At 42.6% G+C, this 22,680-nt stretch overlaps 1 protein-coding gene and 1 long non-coding RNA gene across 3 annotated transcripts in view; both read right to left on the bottom strand.

Annotated features, from left to right (window-relative positions):
* Positions 1–7,576: 7,576 nt before the first annotated feature.
* Positions 7,577–14,028, bottom strand: LOC309331300. The gene is made up of 2 exons (XR_014151795.1): positions 10,400–14,028; positions 7,577–10,169 (listed from the first exon to the last, which is right to left on the bottom strand). It is a non-coding gene; the product is annotated as an uncharacterized lncRNA (long non-coding RNA).
* A 7,751-nt stretch (positions 14,029–21,779) lies between these two features.
* The window catches only part of UNC5D (unc-5 netrin receptor D), a 431,213-nt gene continuing 430,312 nt past the window's right edge, over positions 21,780–22,680 (bottom strand). For both annotated transcript variants that reach the window (XM_081843277.1, XM_081843278.1), the window contains one exon: positions 21,780–22,344. In XM_081843277.1, the coding sequence (XP_081699403.1) occupies positions 22,140–22,344 (205 nt within the window). In that variant the 3' untranslated portion in view covers positions 21,780–22,139. The remainder of the gene's footprint in view (positions 22,345–22,680) is intronic.

Here is a 22,680-nt window from a genome sequence, read left to right as displayed (position 1 = left end):
TGTCTGTATGGGAGGTTTCTACGGGTTACATAACTTGATTTGGCTGTCCTTGTGCAGGGTGGGGGACCTCAAGCTCAGGGACTGAATGCAACCTTCCAGGCCTTACTATTTGGCTCTCAGGACTTTTCCCAGTCTGCATGCTCCTATCCCCAGGCTACATCACTCAACCTCCCTGCTTGGTTCTCTCCTTGAGTGCTCTTGACTGGCTGGAATGTGTCTTTGAACTGCAGTGATGCCTCTTGCCTGCCCGGATACAGGATGGAGAAGTGTATGTACATAGAAACCTCGAACTCTGGTTGTACAGGTGTGAGAGTCTCACCTCTTGCTCTAATGACTTTGGTTGCTCCTTGTCCCATTGATATGAATAGCTTTCAGTTTGAGCAGGCTGAGGATGTGGCCACAGTCTGCTGAGGGCTGCTTGACCCCTGCCCCTTACAGATGATTAATGGAAGGAGGGAGCCATTAGCAGACTCACCCTTTGGCACAGCAGCACCCACTTCTTCCACTGCACTACTGTGAAACTAATTTGCCTTTGCAGTGTGAGAGTGGAAGGAGGAGGGCAGATTGTTTGCACAACTGAACTGTGGAAAAAGAAAGTCTGGCCAGACATCAGCTTCTTTCCTAGACTTTCTCCAGTAGAGGGAACAAGCTCGGTCACCCAATATGTTCATCAAGGGTTTTTGAGGAAATGGTCCATCCCCCCAAAGTTCCAAGTCCAGAGAACAATCCAATCCAAAACCAAAGATCAGGAAACACTTGGGGTCAGTCCAAGTAAGCCAAGACAGAAGATCAGCAGTCACTCTCAAAGTAGAAACCCGTGAAGATCCAAGGAGAATCCCAGGTGAGGTCCCTCAATATGGGCAGTTGAGCAGACACAGGACCTCAGCTCTGCTGATTGCAGCATCTGGGCTTGATGAGGCAGGTGACCCTCACCTGCTCTCGGCTTGCCCCAGCTGAGGAATCACATGCCTCCTTCACCACCTGGTCAGCCAGTGAACTAGGCTGCAAACCCTGGCTTACCTCTGCTTCCTGGAGTGCTGTTCTCTATGTCTTAGGACCCTCCGTGTTTGTGGTGACGGGGGCCTCTCTGGCTCTGGGTCTCACTGCTGGGCTTCCTGTGTACTGGCCCCTGTTCAATCATCAGCCTCTGTCACCCCATGAATATTATTTACATCAACCTCTACTTCCCCATCCCTAGCTTGCTCCTGTATGACCCCCTCCAAGCTGCACCCTTTGCCAGGATCCTCTTCTGCAAACCTGCTTCCTGTAATAAATAGCTATCCTGCAATTAGCACCTTGCTTTACCATCCTCTCCTTTGCATGACCGGATTACTAGTTCTGCTACTATGCTGAAAGCTCTTTTAAAGCCTCTCTCATGCTCAATATCACACACTGACAGCAGGATTTCATCTTTAGTGGACATTTGGTGTAGGATGGGCTTGCCATTGGTTTAGCTCTACATTTTTAGGTCTATTGATTAGAGAAAATGTATTGGAAACTGAGAAGACAGTTTGAAACAGGCTGTCTAGCTGTCTAGTGGTTTCAGGTTTTGCACAGCACTGAGATCAGTCAGTGCAAAAGGAGCGGAAACATTGTTCAGAGCTTGTATGCATACTCTGATGAGGAAAAAGGTTCCTGGGCATGAGTTTGGGCAAGATGTCTGGCATTTTGGGAATGGAGGAGTTAGTAAAACATCCAGTCTGCTTCTGTTTTGAGCTCGGATTCAGTCGCACACAAGCAAATTCGAGCTCTGTATTGAAAGTGGCTTTGGTGCTCTTGTCCATTATCTCTCCCCTGCTCCCCTAACTCCCCAAATCAGACTTTTTATGATGAGGAAAGTGATGAGAAAATGCATTGGGAAGTGTGGGATAGTCATGCAACTTCATATAACACCCCCACAAACAAATTAGGATGAATGCTTATTAAACAATCAAGATCATCTAACCTCCCCAGAAACTTGGTGAAAACCAACCAGAATCACTGCTCAATAAACAGGTCTATTAGCCGATAGTTTTCATGCCGTGCTTTCTGACTCTCAATACAGTGGTACCTCGGGTTAAGAACTTAATTCGTTCTGGAGGTCCATTCTCAACCTGAAACTGTTCTTAAGCTGAGGTACCACTTCAGCTAATGGGGCCTCCCGCTGCCACTGCTGATTTCTGTTCTCATCCTGAAGCAAAGTTCTTAACCCAAGGTACTACAGGTATTTCTGGGTTAGCAGAGTCTGTAACTTGAAGTGTCTGTAACCTGAAGTGTCTGCAACCCGAGGTACCACTGTACATCTGTCTTACTCACTGCAGTGCACCATGAACATCTTAAAGGTATGTAACATTAATTTCTTACTGAAGATTATTCAACTCTCAGGCATAGGATGTCAGACTATTGCCCCATCTAGTCTGGTATACCAGGACATGCATATTTTGCAAGAGAATATATTTAGAACTGTGCATTTTGAGCAGAAAGAAAGATGTTTTAATGTACTTGTTTAAATAATAATAATAATAATAATAATAATAATAATAATAATAATAAATATTTTTAATACCCTGACCATCTGGCTGGGTTACCCCAGCCACTCTGGGCAACTTCCAACAAGATGTTAAAATACAATAATTAATAAAATAGTAATTTTAATAAAATATTAAAAGATTTCTTAAACAGGGCTGCCTTCATATGCCTTTTTAAAGTCAGATAGTTTTTTATTTCTTTGACATCTGATGGGAGGGCGTTCCACAGGGAGGGCACCACTTCCGAGAAGGCTCTCTGCCTGGTTCCCTGTAACTTTGCTTCTTGCAGTGAGGGAACTGCCAGAAGGCCCTCGGAGCTGGACCTCAGTGTCCGGGCAGAATGATGGGGGTGGAGATGCTCCTTCAGGTATCCTGGGCTGAGGTCATTTAGGGCTTTAAAGATCAGCACCAACACTTTGAATTGTGCCCAGAAACCTATGTAGGTCTTTCAGGAACGGTGTTTTATGATCTCGGCGGCCACTCCCAGTCACTAAATATAAACTCTTGTGCATGTTTCGTGCAAACGATGTAAAATTTTGTGCATATTTCTTTTTCATAATTAATTTTGAAGTTGGGTGGAATAGATTAGCAGGTAAAGATGTGAGACAGTGACACGGTCTTGAAATATATCAATATCTCCCAATGAAACTTGCACTTCTCCATTCTTGGATTGTCCTTAGCAGATGCTCAATGGACATAAAGTGGGGCAGACCTGCTTCCCTACTCACAGGCCAGGCAGAGTGATTGAAAATATTCCAGCTCATTAGGAGTCATCAGGTCAAACACACAATGGCAAACTTCCACTATTTAAGGGCAAATATAGCCGCTAATCATCCCACCTTTAATTTAAAAAGAAACCCAACCCTTATTAAATTATGAAATTGGAATTAGCAATGTGTTCTTAGACTGCTTTCTTGATTGAGAACATTTGCCTCATTTATCCTGAACAACCCATGAGCACCATTAAAGTCTAACAGAATAATGAGAAAGATTACAGGGAGTGCCAATGACCATAACACACTCTGAGTGCTCTGGACAGGTTAGCTGGCATTCAGCAACAATGCGGAGAGAACATGGAATCCTCACATATAACTATCTCTATGCAGTAATGCAGTTATCTCACATAAATAACCTATAGTTTTGAAGAGGCAAAGAGACACGGATTGTTCCAAAGTGCCCATATTATGAAGGCAAGGTCATTGTAATTGTAGGATTGCACTGCTCAGTATTCTATTTTGGCATTTTGAATTCTGGATTTCTTTTTTCTTTTCTTTTTTTTTAATACTTTTTTATTCGAGCTTTAAATAAGACACATGTCTATATAAATATACATTGTACAAATCATCATATCACTGAACGTATAAACATACATATAAATAAATTATTGTTAATTTTTTCTTTTTTACAAAAGAGGAAAGAAAAAAAAAGGATCAAAAAACAAAAATTTCTTATCATCAAAACAAAAAACAAAAAAACAAAACAAAACAAAACAAAACCTTTGGACTTTATTTAGTCCTGGACTTCCCTCCACCCTATTGGTAAGTATCAAATAATCCTACATTCACGTATTTTCTCTTAATCTTAAATATTAGACATTCTCTGTTAGAGTTAATCCAGGCCCACCAGTGTCTTCTACTATTTATTTTCAATATATTTCCAGTATTTACTCCAATTTTTATGAAATTTTTGCTCATCTTGGTCTCGTATTCTACCCGTTAATCTAGCAAGTTCGGCGTATTCCACCATTTTAATCTGCCAATCACTTATACTAGGTATGGTTTCCATTTTCCAGTTTTGTGCCAGCATAGTTCTTGCGGCTGTGGTGGCATAGAGGAATATATTCTTGTCTTCTTTTTTAATCTCTTTACCCAACATTCCTAGCAGAAAGGCTTCAGGTTTTTTGGGAAAAGTATATTTAAGAATTTTTTTAAGTTCATTATATATTAGTTCCCAAAATTTTTTCACTTTATTACATAACCACCACATGTGGTAAAAATCGCCTTCTGCTTCCCCACATTTCCAGCATCTTTTGTTCTTTAACCTGTAGATTTTAGCTAATTTCACAGGTGTAAGATGCCACCTATATATCATCTTCCACATATTTTCCCTCAGTGCCATACACGCCGTAAACTTTGTGTTATTATTCCATAATTCTAACCACCTTTCAAAATCAATGTTATAACCCACGTCTATCGCCCACTTTGTCATTGCCTCCTTCACCTCCTCATCTTTAGTGTACCACTCCAGTAATATGTCGTAAATCCTAGACAGTGTTTTACTCTTTCCCTCTATTACCTCCACACTAAACCTAGATTTTTTATCTTCAAATCCTGAATTCTTTTTGTCTTCAATTAACAAACCATTCACCTGGTGGTATTGTAGCCAACTTGTGAAAAAAGATTTTATCTGCTCGTATGGTCTAAGTTTCAGACCTTGTTCTGATTTGGTTATAAGTTCTTCATAAGTGGCATTCTTCTCTTCCATATTAGTTTTCTTAACAGTCAACACCTCTATTGGTGAAATCCACCAAGGAGTCTTCCTTTCCAAAAGATTTTTATTCCTCTCCCATACCGGGAGTATTGGACCCCTAAAAATATGGTTTAGGAAGCCCCTGTGTGCCTTCACCTTTCCGTACCACAGGTACGAGTGCCACCCGAACCTGTTGTCGAAGCCCTCCAGATCTAGTAATTCTCTGTTTTCCAATCTTATCCAATCTTTTAACCACAATAAACTTGCCGCTTCATAATATAGACTCAGGTCCGGTAGGGAAAAGCCCCCTCTTTCCTTTTTATCTACTAATATTTTCATTTTAATTCGCGGTCTTTTTCCCTGCCAGATGTATCTCGCCAAGGTTCTCTGCCATTCTTGGCATTGCTTTGGACCTTTGAGTACCGGGATAGTTTGAAATAAAAACAGCATTCTGGATTTCTATTGGTGTTCATTTTATTCGCATTTTAGTCTGGATTTTGTTTTCTGCTTTTACCTTGCGGAGAGAATTTTTGTTCTATACTAAGCTGTCCATAAATCAATCAAATAAATAAATTCTCAGAGTGGTTTAATGGGGAACTCTGTGAATTGTAGCTTTTGGAGTGTGTGTGTGTGTGTGTGTGTGTGTGTGTAGGACACACAGAGCTCTTCTAACAGCTCTCAGCACCCTTAACAAACCACAGTCAGCAGGACTGTTTAAGGGGAAGTCATGAGTGTTTAAAGTGGGACCATAGTGTTTTAAATACATGGTTTGAATATGCTCTATGACTTGCACTCACCTCACCCAGTGGTCCAAATTATCTGGAAAGCACCCGGTTGGCAAAGGCTGGCATTCAGGTATAACTAACTTTTTGTAATTTCTTCCTGACTGAAAGATTGCATATTTGAAATGGAGAATTTCCTGACAGTCTTTTATATGCAGCCTAATTTTTAAAGTGACTGTTCATTAAGCCACAATAGGCACTGGCACAATATTATACGTTTCTGCCATACAAACATAATTAATCATGATTAATACCACAATGACTCTTCAAAAGCAGTTATGATGATGTCCCATTTAAAATAAAGTGTTGCCATTATGTTCTGCAGCGTGTGATAGTCTAGCTGATAACTAAAATGTATATAATAAAGGAGGTTGATGAATAGGTTATAATTTACAACAGCGTCTCCTCTTTCCATTCCTGTGTGTCTAATGAGAACGATAATAAAGGCTTACTTAAGACTGTTGCACAGTTAAATATCCATTCGTGGATGCAGTTTTTATTTGTTTAAGCTTGACTTTAGTGAGCTGAACGAGGTCTCGCACTGAAATAGGAGCAGGATAAGAACCCAAGAATGTAAGAAGAGAAGAAGAGTTTTGGATTTGATTTCCCGCTTTATCTCTACCCAAAGGACTAACAAAAAGCGGCTAACAATCTCCTTTCCCTTCCTCCCCACAACAAACACTCTGTGAGGTGAGTGGGGCTGAGAGACTTCAGAGAAGTGTGACTAGTCCAAGGTCACCCAGCAGCTGCATGTGGAAGAGCGAGGAAGTGAACCCAGTTCACCAGATTACGAGTCTACCGTTCTTAACCACTATACCACACTGGCTCTCCAGAAGAGCTCTTCTGAATCAGGCCAAAAGCTCATCATCTCCAACTTCTTGTTCTTACAGTAACTGTCAAGGTGCCTATGGGAAGCCCACAAGCAGGTATTGAGTCTATCAGCACTCTAACCATTTGTGATTCCCAGCAACTAGCATTCAGGGCCTTACTGCCTCTGGCAGTGGAAAAAGAATATAGCCATTGTGGCTAGAAATTGTTGATAGCCTTACCCTCCATAAGACTGTGGGATGGAGGGGCTTCTGCTTGCTGTATGACACATATGACCACTGGTCTTGCTAGCTAGGCATGATGGGAGTTGTAGTCCAAAAACAGCTGGAGACCCAAGTTTGGGAAACACTACTCTAGATGACGATGGACTACAACTCCCATAATTCCTGACCATTGCCTTGTAGGCCAGCAACATCTGGAGAGCAGCATATTAGCCATCTTTGCTTTAAGTCCTACTCAGTTTCTAGATATGCCACAGTTAGGTAAAAGGTAAAGGACACAGCACCGTATAAAAGGCTGAATTTCATCCACAAAATGTTGATGTATCAGCAACTCAGTCACTGACATTCTGTTGTAGAAACAGCAAGAAGTGAGCAGAGGCTGAATGGAAACTGCTGCAGAGATGGACGGCATCAGTTGTGTGGTTTTGCTCTCAGGTGATGCAGAGCTGGTAGGTGGAGAAACCATGGCAACAGTTCCCACTGGAATATCTCCACATTTTGTTACCAGTTGGATGGGGTTACCGATAATGCATAAGGTTGTTTCAGTATTCTGGAATATTTATTATCTTTGTGCAGAGCTCACTCGTTTCTTGAAATTATTAGACAGAAGGAAACTGTCGCATTGGATTTTCTTTCAAAGGCAGAACAAAACAGTGCAATAAAGTATGCTTGCACTCTGTCAAATCGTCTGTGTGGGATCTGAATGATGCCCATTGCAAAATCAAGTGAGTTGAGACCACCACAAAATGAATGAGCCATTTATGACCTGTCAATAAAAGGCTTTTTATTCATAAATAACGGATCTGCAGTAATTCTGTACATCTTCTAAGGCTTCTGGAGCCCTACGATTTTATGCAAACTCTACATAAAACATCCAAATTCTCTGTTATTTCTCCCCCACCCCCATATAAGATATCATGTTTGGCATTACGATATGTATGCATGTATATTTATATACACACATACATATACGGATACATATACATAGATACATATATGATGTATTATACCTATTTATACACTCTGTACATGGTCTGAAAAAGAAGCCACTGCCACTTTCCCAAAGAGCATTTCCTTTACAACATTCAGAATTTACATTGATAATACAAGGCACAGAAAGTGTGATATGAAGCCAAGGCCAAATGCTTTGCTTATCTTAAGGAGGCATTGAATTCCTGCTTCTCTGCTTTTTTTGATGTGAAACAAACAAACAAGCAAACATCATGCAATCAAACTTTGCTGAAATACCCTGAATTTACTTTGTGAAGTATAGGAGATCTCTCTCTCCCCCCCCCCCCCCAGTTCTAAAAGCAAATGACTTTGAGGGACACTATGAGGGACACTAAGAGTATCCTTCATAATTATAAAATAAAAATAAAAATAACCAGCAACATCCAACCGTACCCATCACCAGGAAACTGAAAACCAAAAAGGAGACAGAATATGATGTAGATTTTGCTTATAAGGATATTTTGGATTAAGATATATTAAAGAAATTTTCTCACAAGTTCATTTCATCTCTATTTCAGGGAGGGAGAAAAACAATAACTCCAGGACTCTAGTCATCTTCAGAGTCGTGCCACTGAAATTAATGGCCATGACTAACGTAGGTCAGTTAATGTCAATGGGTCAACTCTGTGTAGGACTAGCATTGGGTACAATCCTCAGAATGAGTTTACATTACTGGCGCATCACTTGCATTGTCAGGCAGAGATGTATTTTAGAGCATGGCTTGACTCTTTGAGCATCATACTGACGATTTGTTCTTCTCATGGTCCTCTCCATACTACAACATAACCCAAATGGGCCTGAAGGGTATTTGAGAGCTGGTTGCTCATGAAGGTGAACCTGCACAATTTCTATGATTGTTAAAGACAACTGAAGGCTGCATAAAGGGAACTGATTCAAAAGAAACAGCGGCAGAATAGAGCCCAACATCTGGAGGACAGCCATTTACTGTGAATTACAGTGGATCTGGGGAGAGCAAAGGGCAGGGGCGTCTTTCACCCTGAGGGCCGCATTCACCTATGAGGAACCTTCTGGGGGCCACATGCCAATGAGGGGTGAGGACAGAGGCAAACGTGACTGGAGCAACAGGTGCGGCTCCTGTCGTGCCATTTCCTGTCATGCAGAAGTCAAACACACACAGAGACTTTTCCATCCTCTCTGTCCTCCATCTAGGCAGGCAAGTGACATTATCAGAGTTCAAGGACACATTCCAGCCAGGCAAAAGCACTTGAGGAACCTGCAGAGCAGCATTAGTGAAGGGTGGGGACTGGGGAGATTTCCATGGGCCAGAAAAAGAAAGGCCTGAGGGAATTGATCCTGGCTCTGAAGTTTCCTACTCCTGGTCTAAGCAATCACATGATGCCGCTCCTGGCCTTGGACTGCTTTGGATGAGGATTGTATAAATTCACAGAGGGCAAAGCTGTAATGGTTACTAGTTGTGATAGCTATATATTACCTCCAGTAACAGAGGCAATTTGTCAAGGAACACTACGCCGTTCCTTTCATGTCCTCCTGGCAGGTTGGCCATCGAGAGAACAGAAGGCTGGATTATAGACAGGCCTTTGGTCTGATCCAGCAGGCTCTTCTTATGTTCTAAAGTCTCTGGTTTTTAGTTTTTTAAAGTTCAACAGTGATAAGTTACCTTGCAGACCTCCTTTGAAAAATGTGGCTGTATTTGGTTCACCTGTTTTAGTTTACACAGTAGGCACTAGAGCAGGGGTCAGCAACCTTTTTTCAGCTGTGGGCTGGTCCACCGTCCCTCAGACCATGTGGGGGGCCACACTATATTTTTTGGGGGGGATGAACGAATTCCTATGCCCCAGAGATGCATTTTAAATAAAAGGACACACATTCTACTCATGTAAAAACACACTGATTCCCGGACCATCCGTGGGCCGGATTGAGAAGGCGATTGGGCCACATCCGGCCCCCAGGCCTTAGTTTGCCTACCCCTGCACTAGAGCAATGAAGCTCACATCTGTGGACTCCCACTCTGCCGGTTTAACTTTTTATTCTTGGGCGAAAGGTCAATTTATGTTGCAGAGGTCTGTGCATTCGGATATGCCCAATACATTCTGCTTTTATCTTCTCGACTCGAAAGAATGGCAGCAAGGGAGGTTGCCTTGGTGCAAGATGTTCGCTGAGGCATTAGGCAACAGCAGAAGCTCCCAGTGCTGCTCCCTAACAGATGGCAATTCAGCAACATATGCCTCTCCACCTGGGAGTGTTTATATAGACATCAAGACTAATAGCCAACGGTAAATATTAAAGAACAGTTCTGCAAATGAGGTCAGTGACAAGACTTTGGACTTCCAAATTTCAGCAGCGCTCTGGGTGACGCCAACATTTGGCACCTATTCCTGCATTGCAGGGGGTTGGACTAGATCAGTGTTTCCCAACCTTGGGCCTCCAGCTGTTTTTTGACTACAACTCCCATCATCCCTAGCTATCAAGACCAGTGGTCAGGGATGATGGGAATTGTAGTTCAAAAACAGCTGGAGGCCCAAGGTTGGGAAACACTGGACTAGATGATCCTCAGGGTCCCTTCCAACTCTACAGTTCTATGATTCTATGAGTCTATGACCTCTCTGCCTCTCACCTTCTGTTATAAGTTATTGTTGTGGCGCCTCCTGCAGCACCCCCTCGGCTTGGCACCCAGTGTGGGCATAGCAGTTTGCTCCCTTAAATCTGCCTCTGCTGGGGTGATAGCTCAGAATTTAGTTCTGAATTCTGTCCCTTCTGAGTGGACTTAAAACATGCTTGGAATTTTGTAAGTTAGGGTAATATAAAATGTACACTAGGTTTGCAGAGCGAAATAGATGTCTCAAAAGGCATATATATCCATGGATTAAGAGGCAGGCATTTGCAGACTCAAGTTCTTAGCCTGGAGGAGGCATCCTTAGGACCTGCCAAGCCGAGCACCCCTGTGGGCTCCCACCAGAGGGGTCTTTTTAAAAGAGCCCCATAAAACAGGGAGCTAGCACTGCGCCCCAGCTGTTGATGTCAATTTAAATAGGCAAGTGAGAAATATTGGCACTACAAAATGTTGCAGGGATGGTTTATAGGAGGAGAGGAAAAAGCAGGAATGAAAAAAGCTATCATAGCATGAGAAGCCTGTTACCAATAGACGAAATGTTGGGAGGTGGCTCTCTATCATTTTATTCTGCGTGGCGGATTCTCATATCTGTAATCTCAGCCCAGCCTAATTCATACGCCATTCTTTTCTTGAACTTTTGTTTAGGTGGCATATCATGTGTTGTCATCACACCGAGTGCACAAACTAAGTGGTTTTCTAAGAGAGAAGAAACACAACACTATAGTAAGCAAGAAGAAAGTCTTGTGTGTCTGAATATTGCACTACTCTATAGGTAACTACACTACCCCTGAACTAAAGTTTCACACTTGATATCATTTCTAGTTTTGCTGGGGCCACAAGGAATGGGTGGTATTATCTCACCAGAACACATTAGCTTGTGTACCATTCCTTTTGAAGAAGCACTAACCCAAGCTATCAAACACCTACTCAGAAGATTTCAAAAGCAGCTTTAGAAACAGCTTACAAAGCACAACACTATTTCCCCAACCCCATCACAGCAAAACACAAAATCTGGACAATATGTATTAGAATTACGTATGAAACATTTGCGATCCATGTCCAGTGAAGTTACCGTGATTCTGCCTTTCCTTTATACGATCACCATAGTCCTAAATTTGATGTGCTAGAAATAAAGGAGTTTTGCAAAAGGGATATTCACAAGATCCCTTAGCATGCACTGATTTGAAAGATCAATGTTCAAAGAGAACTATGACTACCATCAGCTCCAACATCTGGAGGGAACCAAGCTGGTGAAAGCAGATTTAGAGAGTGGCATGGTTGTTCAAATCCATGTAGGTGTACAGGAGAAATATACAGCTTAAGTAATCAGGAATAAACAAAATGTGACTTTAGAACTGCTACAAATACTAAGCGGGGGAGGTGTATAATAATATTTTACCTATTTTGTTATTGTGAAGTATCTGGTTGAAAGTTTAAATGAATATATGGGGCATGAGGTCCAACATAAACCATATTAGGGTCGGATACTGTTCATTTTTCATGGGCTTTTGGTTAATTCATTTTTTGTCTTTCCATTGATTTTGATGGGAGACTGAGCAGCCAATCCTAATCTAAGTTACAGATCCATTGTGTGAAGCTGGGAGTCTGCTGTAGGTTCTAAAATTAGGCACAATCCTGTTCTGCTATGTTTCCAAATGGAGCTAGACTTGTTCCATTTCTGTGAGATGAATGAGAGTTGCCTTTGATAGGACTTCCAGATGACTTGTTATTGAGGATTCATTCCAACTCATTTGTCGGGAGATTAGATGACATGGGCTACTTTATGAGTAATTATTCAAATTTGTATTGACAGCATTGCATTAAACCAATTGCCATCCTATACTTTCTAATATATTTCCCCTTTCCTTTGCTTATTGCAGTAAACCCTGTCCTTTGTAGAAAACAGGTTTGTTATGCAAGAGCTCCCAAACAGCTCTAAAGGCAGAACTTGAATTTGTTGGTATGCTGTTGAAATCCCACCTGAAAACAGTGACAGCCTGGAAGTGCCCTGAATCTGTTTTCAGTTCTAAAGGGTCATTGCAGACACCAGGAGGAGCAGCGAAAAAAGAGATGCCCCTGTTCTACTGCTGCATATTTGTAAAGAATACTGCTCCCACAGTAGGAGAGACAGATGTTAGATTTTCACTTTCAGGGAAGTAGTGCACAGAGAGAAAATCCAGCTGCCCTCGTGGAGCCATGAGGGTACTAGGGATGAGGGAGAAATTCAGTCCAGTTTGCATTTAATCTGAATCTACCTAATCTGCACGTTCTGAGACAATATGCACAGCCTTCCTTCAAAATCTGCAGGTCTCTGAATTTTGCAATGCAGGTCTCCAACTAAGTAATGAGCAAAGATGCATATGGTCAGATCCACCCATTGGTAAGGTTTCCTCCGCTGCCACCCCATACAATATTGTTGAAAGCAACTGAGACCTGAGTTTGCCCGATTCCATCAGCACCCCTATCCGAAATACATTGTGGAGGGAGCTCTATGAGGACAGAAGTCCTCCCACTTCACACATAATCACCCTCCAACTTCTGCCAAAAGGGAGGAAGGGCTGTGAGTCAGTGGTGGAGCAACTCTTTTGCATGCAGAAGGTCCTAGGTTGAATCCTGGGTATCTTCAGTTTGGGCAGGGAAATATTCCCTGTCTGGAACATTGCCACTGGATCAGACAATATCAAGCTAGGGGGGCCAGTGGTCTGACTCAGTAACAACAGTTTTGTATGATGTCGGGCGGTGGGGGTGATGGGCAGAGGCAGGAAGCTTCTCCTTCCATGAATGCTGTTCATTGCATCAGGATGCCTGAAGAAGGCGGTGGTACTCAAAAAACTCCTCTAAATCCAGATGCCTTGGCGCTGGAAACTAATTCTGGCAGCGATATGGGACAAATAGCACAAGTAGCAGGCCTGTCTTTATTATTATTATTATTATTATTATTATTATTATTATTATTATTACTGAAATAAAGTGACTCTCCGTAATATGCACACTTCCTCCACCCCATGACCAATCATCATCTCTCTGTGCGTTTCATCATGATAGCATTTAGATAATTGAAACAATGGGATGTTATTTCCAAAGTTGCTGGTGGAAACCTGTAAAAGAGTCAGGAACCAACCAGACCTCCAGCTGACACCACAAACAGTAAGCAATGCTGGAAGATGATGGGCAGCAATCTGAAATCGTTTTCATTCAGTTTATTCAGCAACTGTGAAGGATTAGGAGACAACAACTGAGGTGCTGAAAAACATCTAAAGGGTTGTGGGAGAACATTTCTGCGCCACTTTCTGTGCAGAAGCTAAGAGGCTCATAGATACAGCCATATTGTTGTGGCTGTTGTGGAACTTAAATGTTTTTATGTGGGGGTGTGGATAGTTACTGAGGAGGGTGGGTTCTGAGAAAAAGGTTGGGTGTGCTGTAACCTGTAAGGAGCCTAGTAGGGTTGAGCAAGAAAACAGTGTTCTGTTTTTAGGATCTTGGAGACAGGGTTTTAATCCTCACTCAGCCATGTGAGTGGTGGGTAGCTCTGTGGTCTAAACCAGAGCCTAGGTCTTGCTGATCAGGAGGTCGGTGGTTTGATTCCCCATGACGGGGTGAGCTCCCGTTGCTCGGTCCCTGCTCCTGCCAACCTAGCAGTTTGAAAGCACGTCAAAGTGCAAATAGATAAATAGCTACCGCTTCGGTGGGAAGGTAAACGGCATTTCCGTGCACTGCTCTGCTTTGCCAGAAGCAGCTTAGTCATGCTGGCCACATGACCCGGAAGCTGTACGCCGGCTCCCTTGGCCAGTAAAGCGAGATGAGCGCAGCAACCCCCGAGTTGTCTGCGACTGGACCTAACAGTCAGGGGTCCCTTTACCTTTACCTTTACCAGCCACGAAGCACACTGGGAGACCTTTGGATTCATCACTATCTCTCAGTCTGGTCTACTTCACAGGGTTGTTGTGAGCATATAATGCGGAGCAGAACTTTGTATGTCACCTTGAACTCCTTGGAGGAAAGGTGGGGTACAAATGTTAATAATAATAATAATAATATGCTCACATTGCAAAATAGGGGCAGTGAGGGGTGTGACTTGAGTGGAATTATGAGGGCCAGATTGAGAAACATGGAGGGCCACATTCAGCCACAAGGCCTGAGCTTCCCCTGTTTTATTGTTTTATCATTTATATGCCTGGTTTGGCCACAGTTCATCTTTCTCTCCTCAGCTCCCCAATCCTCACCATTTAGACTCATTTCGATGCACAAACTCTAAAACTGCATATTACTGCTGCATATTTGTAAAGAATACTGCTCCCACAGTAGGAGAGACAGATGTTAGATTTTCACTTTCAGGGAAGTAGTGCACAGAGAGAAAATCCAGCTGCCCTCGTGGAGCCATGAGGGTACTAGGGATGAGGGAGAAATTCAGTCCAGTTTGCATTTAATCTGAATCTACCTAATCTGCACGTTCTGAGACAATATGCACAGCCTTCCTTCAAAATCTGCAGGTCTCTGAATTTTGCAATGCAGGTCTCCAACTAAGTAATGAGCAAAGATGCATATGGTCAGATCCACCCATTGGTAAGGTTTCCTCCGCTGCCACCCCATACAATATTGTTGAAAGCAACTGAGACCTGAGTTTGCCCGATTCCATCAGCACCCCTATCCGAAATACATTGTGGAGGGAGCTCTATGAGGACAGAAGTCCTCCCACTTCACACATAATCACCCTCCAACTTCTGCCAAAAGGGAGGAAGGGCTGTGAGTCAGTGGTGGAGCAACTCTTTTGCATGCAGAAGGTCCTAGGTTGAATCCTGGGTATCTTCAGTTTGGGCAGGGAAATATTCCCTGTCTGGAACATTGCCACTGGATCAGACAATATCAAGCTAGGGGGGCCAGTGGTCTGACTCAGTAACAACAGTTTTGTATGATGTCGGGCGGTGGGGGTGATGGGCAGAGGCAGGAAGCTTCTCCTTCCATGAATGCTGTTCATTGCATCAGGATGCCTGAAGAAGGCGGTGGTACTCAAAAAACTCCTCTAAATCCAGATGCCTTGGCGCTGGAAACTAATTCTGGCAGCGATATGGGACAAATAGCACAAGTAGCAGGCCTGTCTTTATTATTATTATTATTATTATTATTATTATTATTATTATTATTATTACTGAAATAAAGTGACTCTCCGTAATATGCACACTTCCTCCACCCCATGACCAATCATCATCTCTCTGTGCGTTTCATCATGATAGCATTTAGATAATTGAAACAATGGGATGTTATTTCCAAAGTTGCTGGTGGAAACCTGTAAAAGAGTCAGGAACCAACCAGACCTCCAGCTGACACCACAAACAGTAAGCAATGCTGGAAGATGATGGGCAGCAATCTGAAATCGTTTTCATTCAGTTTATTCAGCAACTGTGAAGGATTAGGAGACAACAACTGAGGTGCTGAAAAACATCTAAAGGGTTGTGGGAGAACATTTCTGCGCCACTTTCTGTGCAGAAGCTAAGAGGCTCATAGATACAGCCATATTGTTGTGGCTGTTGTGGAACTTAAATGTTTTTATGTGGGGGTGTGGATAGTTACTGAGGAGGGTGGGTTCTGAGAAAAAGGTTGGGTGTGCTGTAACCTGTAAGGAGCCTAGTAGGGTTGAGCAAGAAAACAGTGTTCTGTTTTTAGGATCTTGGAGACAGGGTTTTAATCCTCACTCAGCCATGTGAGTGGTGGGTAGCTCTGTGGTCTAAACCAGAGCCTAGGTCTTGCTGATCAGGAGGTCGGTGGTTTGATTCCCCATGACGGGGTGAGCTCCCGTTGCTCGGTCCCTGCTCCTGCCAACCTAGCAGTTTGAAAGCACGTCAAAGTGCAAATAGATAAATAGCTACCGCTTCGGTGGGAAGGTAAACGGCATTTCCGTGCACTGCTCTGCTTTGCCAGAAGCAGCTTAGTCATGCTGGCCACATGACCCGGAAGCTGTACGCCGGCTCCCTTGGCCAGTAAAGCGAGATGAGCGCAGCAACCCCCGAGTTGTCTGCGACTGGACCTAACAGTCAGGGGTCCCTTTACCTTTACCTTTACCAGCCACGAAGCACACTGGGAGACCTTTGGATTCATCACTATCTCTCAGTCTGGTCTACTTCACAGGGTTGTTGTGAGCATATAATGCGGAGCAGAACTTTGTATGTCACCTTGAACTCCTTGGAGGAAAGGTGGGGTACAAATGTTAATAATAATAATAATAATATGCTCACATTGCAAAATAGGGGCAGTGAGGGGTGTGACTTGAGTGGAATTATGAGGGCCAGATTGAGAAACATGGAGGGCCACATTCAGCCACAAGGCCTGAGCTTCCCCTGTTTTATTGTTTTATCATTTATATGCCTGGTTTGGCCACAGTTCATCTTTCTCTCCTCAGCTCCCCAATCCTCACCATTTAGACTCATTTCGATGCACAAACTCTAAAAATTGCCACCACAACAATGTGCACTGCCATTCTGCCATGCAGCATCATAAAGTTAATTTACAGGTGTTGACAACATTGATTTGGCAGTCTTACGCGTCTAGATTAAAAACCTCTAAACTTAAGGAAAGGTCTGCTTGGTAGACTTAAATGGAAACTTCATCTACCAGCAGCAGAAGAGCCATAAAATCCTATAATATTTTTATTGCCACCCCCTGCTTTTTTAAGAGAAAGGGGGATTGACAAAGTACTTGTTAAAGGTAGCAAAACATTTTTATGCTTTAAAAAACTAATATAAAAAACTAAAAAATAATGCATCTTTTAGCCTTCTTTGTATCTTTCCTATAATATGTTTTGAGAGGTTCTAGGGGAAGATATCAACCATAAATCACTAGAATGACTGTCTCCTTTTAAGTGCAAGAGCTTTGAACAGTTTATATGCAATCATCTCTCACACACATTGAAAGAAAGTTTGGGAACACTTAGAAAACATACAGTGTGAGAACATTTTTTATGGTCACAGCATCCGAACAAAAGATCGGGAAATCAGCAGAGTGCTTTGGCTAGGTTTTGACAATTTTCTTGAGTCTGTTTAATTAGCAGTCTGTATTTAGAAAACACACCAAGGAACATCTTGAATCACAATTAACTGAGTGCAATAAACTTCAGATCTAAAAGAGCTGGAAAAAGCATGTTCTCTTCATCACCCCCTGGTGTGTGTGTCTTAACAATAATGGATCCCACATTCAACTAGTTATTTCTGGCAGTAATTTTAATCCTGCCGTGTTTTGTTTAATGAAACACGGAAACAAGCAGTTCAGATGCCTCCTGGCATTTTTGGAACACATGGGGGGTTCACGGGGGCTTGTGTGATAGCTTCACCCATGACCACTGATGTGCTTGGTAGCCACATTCAGACCTGACAGGAGGAGAAGAATCTGCCTGATATGATCAGAACATGATCCATCTTGCTCAGTATTGTCTACGCGGACTGGCATCAGTTCTCTAGGGTTTCAGACAGGAGCTTCTCCCAGCCTTGAAAATCCTAGGGATTGAACCTGGTACCTTCTCAAGACAGATGCTCTTGCAACTGATCTATGTCTCTCTGCCTCATGCTGCTCTTGGGCACATATATTGAGGCTTGCATGGAGTCTCTTCTCGTGAGGGAACTGCCAGAAGGCCCTCGGTGCTGGACCTCAGTGTCTGGGCTGAATGATGGGAGTGGAGACGCTCCTTCAGGTATACAGGACCGAGGCCGTTTAGGGCTTTAAAAGTCAGCACCAACACTTTGAACTGTGCTCCGAAACATACTGGGAGCCACAGCAGATCTCTCAGGACCGCTGTTATATGGTCTCGGGGGCCTCTCACTTCCTCTCACGTGTACCTTTAAAACAGGAGTGAGGAACCAGTGGCAGCCATGATGTTGTTGGGGCTACAACTCCCATCATCCCTGAGCAGTGGCCAAGGTGGCTGCAGCTGGTGGAAGTTGGGGGTCCTACAGCGTCTGGAGGGCCACAGGCTCCCCACTCTTGCTTGAAGGATTCCAAAGTCCTTAGGCCAAGGCCCAGTGGGAGCACTAATTAGCAAAAGAAGGAGTTCCAAAAATTAATGCAACAAGGAAATGAAAGTGAAAATATCTCAGCGGCTTTCACTTTATCATTGTTTTGAAGTGTCTTAGCTCAGGGATAGCAGACCCTCCAATTGTCCCTATTTTCCAGGGATTTACAGAAGCTATCTCGGTTTCTGATTTGATCCTTTTCCTTAGGATGTCCCTATTTTCATTGGAGAAATGTTGGAGGGTATGGGGTGGAGCTGCTCCTCTCCCACAGCACAACTAATCCTTCTTCAGAGGGAAATCTAGAAATTGTGGCTTTGTGTGCGGAATAGGTTTATCCTATCAACTCTCAGCATACTGAACAAACTACAGCTCCCATAGTTCTTTGAGGGAGAGCCAGTATCATAAAGCTTTAAATGCATGATATGAATGTCACCTAGAAATGGAGAAGGAAGGTTTATACCTGAAATCTGGAAGTCCTGACACAGCTGAATTTTTCCTGCATCTGACCATCTCTGACATCCAACATGCTTGTGCCCTGTTTTCTCTTTAAAGAAGGTCAACTAATGATATGCAGATACATATATATATATAACGTGTAATACATATAAAAAAGTCAAGCATGAGGCGGCACCATATTTCTGCAGCATAATTTTATAAGTATTAACATATAAGTATTTTTTATACAGTTATATGCATTGTTCAATGTATCTATTTATGTGCTGGCTACTTTAGGAAACCTCGTGTGTATATGCATATAATTTTATATGTACCTGTATAATAATGCATATAATATGCAATATTTGTTCATAGTTTTAGGAGAACTAGTAAAAAAAAAAAAAAAGCTCACTTCTTGTCAAGATCAATGAGCAAGACGGGAATGAGAAAAGATTTGTGTAGATAAGCTCCACATTGAGATTTTCATAAAATTCCACCCCCAGCCATGCAAAAGTGCCACACGGGTCTCTGATAATGGGAGCAGCAATGCAGGAAAGCTTCCCTTCCAGTTTCCTTGATCTAAATCTAGCTCTCCCACATACACACCCCCTGGGGGACAAAATACTGGTATGACACAGATATTTGTGATTTTTTTTCCTGAGGTCTAATAGCACCTGTGGGAAGAGTGACTCTTACCAGGGAAAGGGTTGGAAAAACGCCCTCCACTGGGCATGCTCCAATTTAAAAATTGAGGGGAACTCCTCAAAACCGATTTTATTTTTTATTTAAAAAGTCAGGAGATCTAACCACGTGTCTCCTGAGTCCAATCTTCTTATGTGAGTAAACAGATGTTACTTAGGATGAACTTTGGATGAACAGGGGTGTCTTGGGGGGATTTTGTCAGAGGGGGAATGGGTTGTGCTATCCACAAGTTGAAGTAGTGACTACTTGTCAGGGAACTGCCATCAGAGAGTCAGGTGGTGGAAGGGCTCAAGGAGGGTAGGAGAGCCTCGGATGCTGAGGAAGGAACCAGCAGGGGGAGAGAGAGAGTTCCCACAGAAACTCAGTCGGAGGGATGGCTCCAAGATACTTCCAGTGAGAACAGCGGAGAGGTTTCAGGACCTCCGCTGGGGACGCCTACTCCGCGTAGGAAACTGTCACGCAGAGAATCCAGAAGGAGAGTTTCCGTTAAGGAACTCTTATGTTGGCGCAAATTCCGGAAACGCCCACTGACGGATTCTGCCAGCGATTGAGGTAGCCATGCACCCATGGCTCCGCGGACTGGGAGAGTTTAGAAACTGATTGCATGAGTGGAGAGCTCAACCATTTACGCACAAGCAGCCCCCTTAACCCATAACACTACTGAAGCGCTTTATGGTGCCTCAGCCATCCAAACAATGATGTTTTCAATGATGCTGCAGAGAAATGCCTGCCAAGAGCAAACTAATGTATCTAAGGTTATCATGACGCCAGGGTGGGGAGAGGGCAGAAGGAGAGTTCAACTGTGAAGTCGGTGGAAGAAGACTGGAAAAAAATTAAAGATTATTTACAGAAATATTGTAAAATTAATGAGCTTTAGAAAAATGGTGGAATGAAGTTATATGGCTTTGGCAGAAATGTTATAAGGAACTAGGTACAGATAGATTGTTAATGTATTAAAGGGGAAAAAAACAAGGTTAGAATATGTTAAGATTAATTACAGGACAGAAAACAGAGGAAGATGGAAAGGAATTGCTGAAACAGTTAATTGAAGTGGAATACAAAAAGGGAGGCGTGAGGAAGTCAATGAAACAAGTGAATGAAAGCTAAGATTGCAAACATTGGAAGTGTTTTTAATTGTTTTTGTTTCGTTTTGTTAATTCAATGTTCTACGTAGTGTTTTTTTTGTTTTTGTATTGTATTATATTGATTTGTTTAATTCTTTTTCTTTCTTTTTGTAATCTTTAAACTCTTAATAAATATTTTTTTTAAAAAAAAAGGAAAAAGAAGGAGAGTTCAACTGTGAATGCTTATAAGCGGAGGAAATCATTTTACCTGAAAAGAAAATCCCTTCTCACCGCAAAACCCAAAACCAACTTTTAAAGTGCCTAGAACAAAAGCCCCTGAACCAATTTGTCTGCAATTTGGCAGATTTCTTACCTAGGGACAACTTTTCTAACTGAATCCCCACAAAACACTAGGAGACTGAGTGATTTTACCCACCCTATAATGGCTGTCCTTGGAATAAAACCACTGAATGTATCCTTCTGAAATTTGGAGAAATTCATGCCCCAAGAAAGGGCAGCCTTACCTGCATATTTCATTCAGTTCTGCCAAAATATTAAAAAGTTACAGATATTTCTGCTTTTTTTTTTTAAAAAAAAAATTAAGTTGCACTTATTTGCCTGTAATTCAGTGGTGTTAACCCACTCTTGAGACTCTACAATACCTTCAAATTTCACCCACTTCTGTGAAAAGGAAGGAAATGTTACAGCCCCATTTGAAAATTTTCCAGAAGTGGAGAAGATGGGGCGATTGAAGCAGACTCTGATGGCCTGTGAGTCAAATCACACAGCACCTCCAACCAAGTTAAGCTGCTTTCCAAAGTGCCAAATTGCAGCCCAAACCAAATCTTGCGGTCAGTGCACATCCTAATATTAATGCACCCAACCACTTTCTTAAAAAGCAGGTTAATCACACATAGTTTTTGTACCCAAGACAGATACCAACTTCTAGCAATTCATTGTTTTCTGTCCTCCCCCCCCCTCTTTCTAGTGGTGATTGTGGCACCAGCTCCATCTTACCTGAGCCCCCTAAATGGCCATTGCCTCAGTGAGTGCCCACGCTGCTTGGCTTTAGTTGAAAACTAAACAAGAAAGCCACAAAACACATAGAGAAGAAACAACTGAGCAAACCAAAACACAGAGAGGTCTAAGATTTAGAAAAATCCAGGCATCTTTTAAATATTCCATAATTTTAATCTTTTCCTCTCTTGGTTGTGGTAGCCAAAAGATCGTACTCATTTTCTGCACTTAAGTATCAAATTTAATCTTCATTGTGATTTAATCTTTAATCTTCATTGGGAGATTGTTTCCCCCACCCTCTTACACTAACAGTTGTGTAAAGGGGTCTGGGTCTTTTTTATGGCTTGCCAGCTTCTTCTGTTCCTCCAGATGCAAATTGGTTTGATGGCGTGAAGGAGAGAGCCAATGAATCATGGGAAGGATGTGTGATTGTAGCACATGGTTTCTTCCGGCTCACAGGAATTCCCTCAGTTACAAAGTCCAAGCTGGCTATCAGTTCTTTGAAAGTGATGACTAAAGTCCATTTTGTCTGCTGTAGCTGAAGTTGGACTCCTCGATTTGAGTTTCTGTTAGATTAGAGTTTTTGGGCTGTGTCCTTCCTATCTCTTCCAGTGCACAGGCTAGAGAGTCTAAATCGCCATCGTGCTGATGCCTGGCTTCCCACAAGTCCAAAATAACAGCAGATGGGCTGCGCTGGGTAGCAAAGTAAGACAAATTCCTAAATGAGAGAGGCAAAAACAAAGGGGTTAGGGTTCAGGATGATGATTGCCCCCCTCACAGATACTTGGTAGCATTGCTTGCAAAACTCAGGCGATCTCTGGGAAATGTAGGGAGGAACTTTTGAATCTAACTACTTTTAAGGTTGCAGCCAATGCAGCACTAAGTTAAGTTCTCTTAACTGTTCCACTGCAGAAATGTCTTGTGCCAGGAGAACATTGTTGAACAAGAGAATGCATAAGCAGGTAATTTGGGGTACATTCAGACGTGGGGCTTACTCCATATGTTTACCAGATTATAATGCTAGCATGCCTTTCCCAATTTTTAATGTTCCTGT

This window comes from Podarcis erhardii (genome assembly GCF_964252035.2).
Source record: "Podarcis erhardii genome assembly, chromosome: 16".
In the NCBI taxonomy this organism is placed as follows: domain Eukaryota; kingdom Metazoa; phylum Chordata; class Lepidosauria; order Squamata; family Lacertidae; genus Podarcis; species Podarcis erhardii.
Note: the sequence above shows the minus strand (reverse complement) of the source record. Positions and strands in the feature narration are given on the sequence as shown.